The 9,363-nt window shown below is 38.2% G+C and overlaps 1 protein-coding gene across 1 annotated transcript; it reads right to left on the bottom strand.

Moving 5' to 3' along the window:
* Nucleotides 1-713: 713 nt before the first annotated feature.
* On the bottom strand, nt 714-7,572 carry LOC140245002 (carboxypeptidase M-like). The gene is made up of 7 exons (XM_072324593.1): nt 7,475-7,572; nt 6,323-6,498; nt 5,554-5,738; nt 5,084-5,266; nt 4,559-4,711; nt 3,418-3,560; nt 714-2,895 (listed from the first exon to the last, which is right to left on the bottom strand). The coding sequence occupies exons 1-7, from the start codon at nt 7,487-7,489 to the stop codon at nt 2,710-2,712; spliced, it is 1,041 nt and encodes a 346-aa protein (XP_072180694.1). The 5' UTR covers nt 7,490-7,572; the 3' UTR covers nt 714-2,709.
* Nucleotides 7,573-9,363: the final 1,791 nt, after the last annotated feature.

Below are 9,363 nucleotides of genomic sequence, written 5' to 3'. Positions count from 1 at the left end.
TTATAATTTAGTCTGATAAAAAGTATAATTTTGCGAGTTCAACGGTAAAAAATTGACTGAAATGGGATGAAAAATAAGAAAATAATATTTTTTTTGATAATTTCTCCAAAACAGTTCTTGTACGGTGGGTATGAACATGCAAATGAGTGAGATAACCATGTAATACCCTCACAATCTTGCATTGATCGTGCAAAAAAAAAAAATGATGAAATTTCAATGTTTCTGTCATTGAAGTCTGAAACATAACGTCATTCCCAGAATATAGTGATCAGTTAGAGATATGAGGATTTGAGCCTCGGGCGTAATTGCATTTGGATGAAAAACTGGAAATGTCAAAATTTTATGTATAAACTACATGGCAAGTTGTGAGGGCATGACACGCTCTCTTTGCCATTTGCATATTCATATTGACTGTTCAAGAACGGTTCCCCCCCCCCCCCAAAAAAAAAAAAAAAAAAAATAGCGAAACTTCGAAGTGTCATAACTTCCTTATTTTTCATCCGATTTCGATCAAATTTATACCGTTGAACTCGTAATACTGTATTTGCTCTTTCCTATCAGACTAACTTAAATCTAGACTGGATTTTTAAGTACACATACGCACACACACACACACACACACACACAGCCAGATACCCCCACACACGCGTCTACACACGCACAGGAACACAGAGGACAGCGTTGTAGTGTATCAAAATTGACATTATTTATTTTTGACGTCGTATTTTTTTAATCACACATATAATGTCCCTTGGCATATTCCATATACAAAATATAGATTCTTTCCCCGAATTTGTACATCTCGTGACAGGAATACAAAAATTATACAAAATCGTCTTTACATACATGTACAACTGTACAATTTGATCTGGAAAAGGATCAAGGCATTTTCTATGAAACAATGTTTTATCGTCGACGTAAACTCAACCATAGTGACGCAAAGCTATCACAAGTGTAAAGGTGTAGTCTGTTCAAGGGAAGAGAGAATAACATTGAATGCATCATCATGTGACAGTCACAAACGAGGAGTTTGCCTGCAAAACGACTTAAAGCCATTCTTGCGAATTTGAGACACATGTACACGTGTAATGTATTTACTATTGAATATGCTAAAAAACGGAAAATAATAAAATAAGGGATTTTTGTTAAATCATAGCTTCAAAAATAATAGTCGTTTTAAAACAAGCGAGGTGCCATTAGAAAAGCTCTTTTGCTCTCTATCTGATAACGAGTTTTACAAGCATCGATAGGATTACACAATGTTGTGCAAACAATTTGTGTAGCTGTCAAAATTTCAGAAAACAACAGAAAAAAAAGGTATAGATGAGGCAAAAAACAAAAATACAGTACGAGAAATGAGGAACAAGTAAAAAAAAATAATGCAACAAAATACTTGACGATAGAGACACTAATGGATGGTAGATAAAACGGTAAACAACCATGGCAGTTTCAGCGCTGGAAGTCGTGAAATTTGAACTACAGCAGTACCAAATACACTGTACAGTACAAGTGTCGGCCTACATGTAAACTCTACAACATCATGTTTGTCATTTCCGTCGTAAGAGATCTGCTCAACGTTCAAAATGTCAAAATGTTCAAAGTCGTCTGTCTTACAACAGTTAAGATCGTTAGGGGAGGAGCAAATTTCTCCCACCCCATGATGATAACGATTAAATTGATTCAACTACATCACCAACAGTGCATCTTGGTTAAATATTTCACACACTCTTAATTGAAGGCAGCTAACACCAAATGTTAAGTTTCAGTGGCAGTCACTGGCCACTATCAACTTACCGCTGCTTTACGATTCTTTAGCCGATGTTACTAAAATACAGTGCGGTCGAAGTGTTTCCTCTTCTTTGGTCGTAAATATGAATTGCAAAACCACGGACAAATCTCATCACAAGTATGGCGAGTCTTACAGAGATGAAAAAAGATCCACACTCATCCCAACCAATCTAAAAACCATCACGTGTTGGGACGATTAAACCATTTGTTTAATTGTCAGTCTTTCATCCGTTATTAGGGAGCTTTAGATTTTGACGCGCGGACGTTTGAGACGACGAGTGCGCTGGACGTTCTCCTCTCCCCTGCGTCGTGTTGAAAAGTAGCTTTAGATAATACGCTGGGACGCAACGTATAAGAAATAAAATCGCGCCCCCATTGATCGGTGCATGAAGTAGCTCTATACGTTGCAAACTGTGCGGACGTAAAAATAGCCCAGTACGCGTAGTGAAAAGCTCAGGCGACGCAAGCTAAAAATAGATCGACTTGACGCGCGCTTCTGCGCACGCTCAGAACATGTTTTTTTCCCTCTGAACGTCCGCGCGTCTAAAACCTAAAGCTCCCTATTACCGGTAGATGAAGAGCACAAAGCATCGGTTGCGTAAACTCAAACATCACCATCATAAGCAGATAGCAAAATAATTGCTATTCACTATTGTTGGTAGACACCCTCTGTACTGTCCCCAAATCACATTCAATTCTAGTCGTGGGAATGCATGTTTTGCATTAAATACAGTGTAATTTCATCAGTTTCAAGTGGAACGATCATTCAAATTTATTTTCGTCGGCAAAAGCAATAATAACTTGAGGTAATTTCACATTCTAGTTGTGTAATATTTAACAGCAATGTGTATTGCAATGCGCCTTCCATGCTAAACACACGCGAGTCGAAGAATTACAGAAAAGATAATGTGACATGAATATCTAAATGATCCACGTGAGTCCGAGTATCGTTGCTATGACGACGGCAATTAATGATGCGGCTGCAGAGGGCGCCCTACCCGGGTCATCCACTATCTGCACCAAAATGAAGTCCACCTCCTGCACGTTGTAGACGTAATTGTTGACTTGAACCTTTTTAGTCTGTGTTTTGAAACCTTCTTTTGCCACCTGTAGGGATTGACAGAATCCCTGGATTAGATGACGGACTGACAAAAGGTAAAGAAGATCTAAAAAGTGACCCTAAGATGCCTAACGATGAAAAATTTATGACTGAATGCCAAGTCAGTGTATACACCACCAACATGCCAGTCTAGCAGGTAAGGCTCGTTTCACCAAATCAAAAATGGCAGACACAACATAGACGCCAGGGCAAAGTTTGAACGGACATTCAACAGCAAAGCAAACACCAATGCAGACAAGAGATGACACTGAAAAAAAAAAAATATTATTGAAGACACATTACACTGTGGATTCAATGGGTCAAAAATAAAACAATTCACAATCATGAGGCCTATATCAGGCAGTAGAAAAAAAAAAAGTTTTTAAAGATTCGTGATGGAACGGTTATATCATTCCTCCTAGAAAGAATTCTTCATAACATTATGGTGATGACTACTGCCCTCTTCAGGCGACCTCTTGGATCAATCATTGCGAGTACTTGCCAGAGAAAAATGACTGCCTTTCACTCACCTGTACTTCGTATGACCCTGGAAGCAGTATTCGCCAATACTCCCCGTCTACTGTCGTTCTGAATGTGACGTCACGCCCGACTACTGTTACGTCAGCACTTGCGATTGGTGTGCCTTCCTCTGTCATTACAATACCTTTAACTCCTAATAGGATCATGGTATGGGAAGAAAATTCACAGAACTCCACTCAGAAGTTATCTTCTTCTTCTTTTTCAAAATCTATTCGAGATCTAAATCAAACTCCAACTCCTGGACATCATCAAAACGTAAGTATGAGATACACATTCTAAGGTTTTTGCACTGAATTTATATGCTTCCTCAATATCACATTCAGTCCATGCTGTTCAGTCTACTGTATATACCAAACTAATTACACATTGCTATTGCATGTCATGATTATTTTCTCGACAAATTTCAACCAACAAAACCGTGAATGAAAAAGAAAAAAGCAGAGGACATCAAATTCACATCTTGCAAGAAAAGGGTATACGAAACAGTGGAAGTGAAATTATTTTCTATTTGATCACACTCTGAAAAGATTTCAGTGGTAGTAGAAGTGATTAAAGATGTAGCAGTAGTTGTCTAAAAGGTAGTAAGAGCGCGGCATGTTATGACAGCAATGGCAGCCTCATCATTTTTGTGGTGGCTGGTAATGATTATCACACAACTAAAAGCAGTGGCAGTATGTTGCAGTTAAAGTAGTAGTAGTGGGGGGCGGTAGCCATAAAAGCACTATGCCATTCTAGAAGCTACTACTAATACTACTACTGCTGCTGCTACTTCTACTACTACTGCTGCTGCTGCTGATACTTCTACTACTACTACTACTACTACTATTACTACTACTAATACCACTAATACTACTACCACTACCACTACTACTACTACTACTGCTGCTACTACTACGACTACTACTACTACTACTATTACAACTACATTTTGTACAACAAAATACTGTAACATCATAATTGGCTGATGTTAAAAGCAGTTGAATCACAATGGCGTGGTCGACGTAAGACCGCACCCTATAAGCGGTCCCACCTTGGTGCACCTGTTAATGAACTCCAACAATGCATTAAACAGATGCACACCAATGACCACGCCCTACCCACCACGCCCCACCACGCCCTACGTGGTCTCACCTCGGTGCACCTGTTTGATGTACTCCATCAGCGCATCCCTGTTGTCCTCCCAGTACATCCTGAGTTCCGAGGCATCGGGGTACTTGCAGCAGCCCAGCTCCAAAGTGATCTCCATGCATCCAGCGAACATATAATTATAGTCCTGCATGCCACCTGACAGAAACGTGACAGAAATTCACCGTGACTCTCAATTTTTTTTTTTCCCTTCAGGAGTCTCAGAAGAAAAGAGAGAATCTGACAAGTCTTTACAGCAAAGTAGAAACACTGTATAAAGAACGCACTAATGTGTTCTCACTAAACTGCCCTTGAAATTACACTTGGCAAATCATCTTGTTAACTGTAATTGCAACTTTATCAATATCAATTACGATATCAATCATAATATCAAGTGCGGTTTGCACATTTTAAACATGCTAAGCTGCTGAGAAGGTTCTTTTAATGTACAATAATGGCAAACAGGTAAAGAATGAGCGATACACACTTGGTCTAGTTCATCATCGCAGTCTCATGAGGTAGTTAACCTACCAGCAACGAGGTACCAGTCCGCTCCGTTGGTTATCCCATCCTCGAACTGTCCTTCATTACCGCACGAATTCTCTGACGGGATATGCATTGTCCTGTGGTTGTAAGAGTACATGGTTGCTAGGAAACGGAAGATGTCATCATCCGGACTCGGACTGTACACAGATGACTTGTTGACCTTATTTTCTGCAGCAAAAAGGAAAGGTGTATTAAAAAAGGTCTTTGACATTACTGTTGCACGAATGAAATCGAAGGCTAAATTATTGTTGTTGTTGTTTTTAATTCTTATCATAACCGAACATGACAAGCTTCAATTTCATAATATTTTGTAAGTCTGCAATGTATGTCAACGTTTCTCTTGTCTTTTGATATCATCTATGGATTGAATGGACACATGCCACTAGATGATAATACTTGAACATGCTACATGGCATGAAAAAAAAAAAGAACTAAACGCCTATTTCGTTCCTCACCTGGATAGGTGTTATCGTAGGCGTAGTTTGCCACAAGGGCGCCCCCATGTAGGTTGGCTGACAACACAAATTGGTTTTCTTCCAACCATTGCATGATTGCAAGGGTCTCGGGTTGGCGCGTGTACGGATTCTCCTCGAAATAATCCGGAAAGTTCCGATTCAAGTCGAAGTTATTACTATTTGTCCTGCAGTAATGAAGGAATAAATCAAAACACATCGTTTCAAACACAGCTTGTTCTTGTCTTACTACATGTATTTTAATCTCTGAATTCATCAAGTCACGTGTGACAAGCCTTCTTTTCTCACACGTCACTAACTTTGAATCATAAAGATGAATAAACTAATAATGATAATGACGATGATGATGATTATGATAATGATGTTAACAATAACAATAACAACAGTAATGATAATGATAATACATTGTGATAATAATAATAATAATAATAATAATAATAGTAATAATAATGATAATAATAATAATAATAATAATAATAATAATAATCATTATCTTTATCATCGTTATCATCATCATCATCATCATCGATCATTATCATTACCATTACGAATAAGTTTTGGTTTTGCAAACTGCAACATCTACGGTACATACAGTACATTTCTCTTTTTCAACCCTCTTAGAGACACTACGGTAGTGATATGCGTTGTATAAGCACTGTACAATGTATTATATCATCATCATCATCATCATCGCCAAATATTTTGTTACTTTTATTATGATTTTAATCACGATCGACACCATCATCCATACCTGCCTCCTGTAAAGCTGCGGCAGTTTCTGGGCGTGGCCTCCTCAAAGCCATCGGGGTTCATGGAGACGAGAATGTGGAGCCGGGTGGTGTCCAGGAACTGCGTCACTTCGATGTCCTGGCCGTAGTTGAGGAGCAAAAAGTCGGCGAAATGGAGCAGCATCTCTCGACCGACCGTCTTAGGAAGACACGAGAACAGGTGCATCAATAAGTCATGACATGAATATATTTATTTTTTTTTACATGCACTATGTGAATTTTATCATTATTGTTATAATTGTAATTATTATTATTATTATTATTATTATTATTATTATTATTATTATTATTATTATTATTATTATTATTTTTATTATTATCATCATCATCATCATCATCACCATCATTATTATTATCATTCTTAATATTGTCATTTAATATTATTATTTCATTATTCTTATCAGTATTATGGTTTGCAAGCGGAGAGGCAAAAGGAAGACATGCAAACATGACAAAAGGATAATTTTTTTTTCTCACAATAAAATTGATGTATCACTGGCAGATAATGATACTGATTCAGATATTAACAGCACTGATTTGATGATAACAGCAGTGTTTAAAAACATGTGACCATTGATATCCAAATTTGGTGCACAGAAATATGAAAGTTGAACTTTAATTCTGCTAACATGCGAACAAAAACTGTATCATGTATCTTTCAACCTGAATGTTGAATTGGAATATTCATAAATTATATAACTGCAATACGCAAATGAAAACATTTTGTAGGACATTTCGAGACGCAATTTTTGTCTCGCCTCTCTGGATGTACATACTTAATGTATTGTGAGCAGCGAAAAGATCCAATGACTGTTCGATATTTTCTCTTTCTAATTCGTTTTCTCTTTTGTTTCTTTTCTACTTGTCTCGTCAGTCAGTCAGACATTCACTTAAATTCTTATTAAGTTTCATGGACTCGGGTATCTTCATGTATTCTCAGCCCCTGTTGAATTATCCCTTTATATCAGCAGCGCCCTAAAATTGGACAGCAATTTAGTTGTTGTTGTTGTCGTTTTTTTTTTTTTTTCCAGGAGGCCCTGTGATTGGATGCTGCCCTGTTATAATGACCGGTTATATGGACCGGTTCTCCTCTCCTTGAAATAACAGACACTTACCTCATCTCCGTGCATATTCCCAACATATTTCGCTTCCGGTCTGCCGACAACATGTTTATCCGGGTCATGACCCGCGATGACAAGCACCCATAGTTCCTTGCCTTCATGTGTGTGTGTGTATGTGTGTGTGTGTGTGTGTGTGTGTGTGTGTGTGTGTGTGTGTGTGTGCAAGGCAACGAAAGAAAAAATTATTTGGCATGATAGAAAGAAAAATCAACACTACGAAGCTGTCATTACAGCGGCTATGATCTAGTGGCCAATATTCTTAGTATAGGCCTACAGATGACAGATTTGGAAGTGCGTCCACATTAATCTATTATCTCATTTACTTACTTCTTTGTATTATGCCATCGATACACTCTGCTTTTTTTTTTCTACTCGTCTGTATAGAAGGGTTTTCAGCGTATGAGGGGACTCTTTGGGTAATATTCGGTATGTAAGAAACGTATATTATGACAAGGCAGACTTTAAACGTGCCTACCACTGACATTTACATTTCGGATTTCTAGAGGGACGCATTCTGGTGTATCTCTAGCCACTGTCAAGCTCACTAAATAATAGTGTTCTGTTGTTAAGTTACGAGCCACCTCAGTGAATTGCCCAGATAACATAATATCACTGCAATCGTCTGTTTTCATTTATCTATCTATGTATTAACTTTTATTGCTTAGCGTGAGTTTTAACATGCGTCATGCTGACCAATACTATTTCCAAGGGGAAAAAAAAAAAACGACACCAAGACTTTAGCACAATTAAAAAGCAATCATATTCATAATAACCATAGATGTAGCAATGATACATACGTTGAGAAATATTACTGCGTTGTAAAAGATATTCAAGGTAAAATCACCTTGGACGGACTGTCCAATCGTGTGAAGGTATGTAAATCTCGGGTACGTGTTGGTCAAGTTCCGGAGCCGCAGTGTGAGGCGGTTGTAGTTGTGGTACTGATCGAGACGCACAGAGCCACCGTCGATGGCGCTAGTCACCCCCAGAAAACAAGCCAAGACTGCCGCCGCCAAGCAGTGCGTCCCAGACGGTGTCATCTCGACCGTGGAGTCTTACACGAGCTTCTTCTATGTCATACAGGTACAAAACTGTCAATCCTGTAGATTCTGTGAAAGAAATGAAAAAGATAGAGAAATGTATTAGCTGCCTCAATGACAACATCCATTATAAGAACGAAAAGGTCTCTTATGAGAGTGTGAGATTTTGAATCAGTGAGAATATTTGTTTTATATATGGCAAGTTGTATGGATTGTATATAGTTTTGGTTTGGACCTAACTTCAGGTTTCTAACATTTTGTGTATGTGTGTGTGTGTGTGTGTGTTTGTGTGTGTGTGTGTGTGTGAGGGTGTGTGCGTGTGTGATAATGAGAAACCTTTTATGAAATATGAAAGAACACGTAATTCAAAGAGGAATTCAACGTTTCTCTGATGAAAATTGGTTTTGAGATGGCTGAGAACGAGAGTAATTCTAATAAAAGGTGGGACCCACATTTTATTAGGATCGCTTTGTTTTACTTTGCTTATGGGTGTCTCGACCGTTCAACACCGATTCTTATCTAATAAACTTTGAATTCCTCTAAGAATCGCATCGTATGCTCTGTACTATTTCATGAGTGTTTTCTTGGTATCTCATAAACAATAAAAGCGCAATTCTCATCTCCATCAAAAATATACCATCCCTTTAAGCAAAATCCTATGCAGAGCAAAGCGCGCCTTGAAGGAAGTTGATGCTAGTGCAGCGTCACGTAAAATATTGATTTTAACACATTTATTATTTGCCTTACTTTGCGACTTTCTGTCTTGTCATTTCCAAATATCAATATATTCCGATGCTGTTCAAACGGTATCATCTCGTTGTTTCGGCTTACGAAGAAGGCCGA

The sequence above is a fragment of the Diadema setosum genome, chromosome 22, assembly GCF_964275005.1.
Source record: "Diadema setosum chromosome 22, eeDiaSeto1, whole genome shotgun sequence".
Taxonomy (NCBI): Eukaryota; Metazoa; Echinodermata; class Echinoidea; order Diadematoida; family Diadematidae; genus Diadema; species Diadema setosum.
This window is presented reverse-complemented; position numbering and strand designations above follow the sequence as displayed.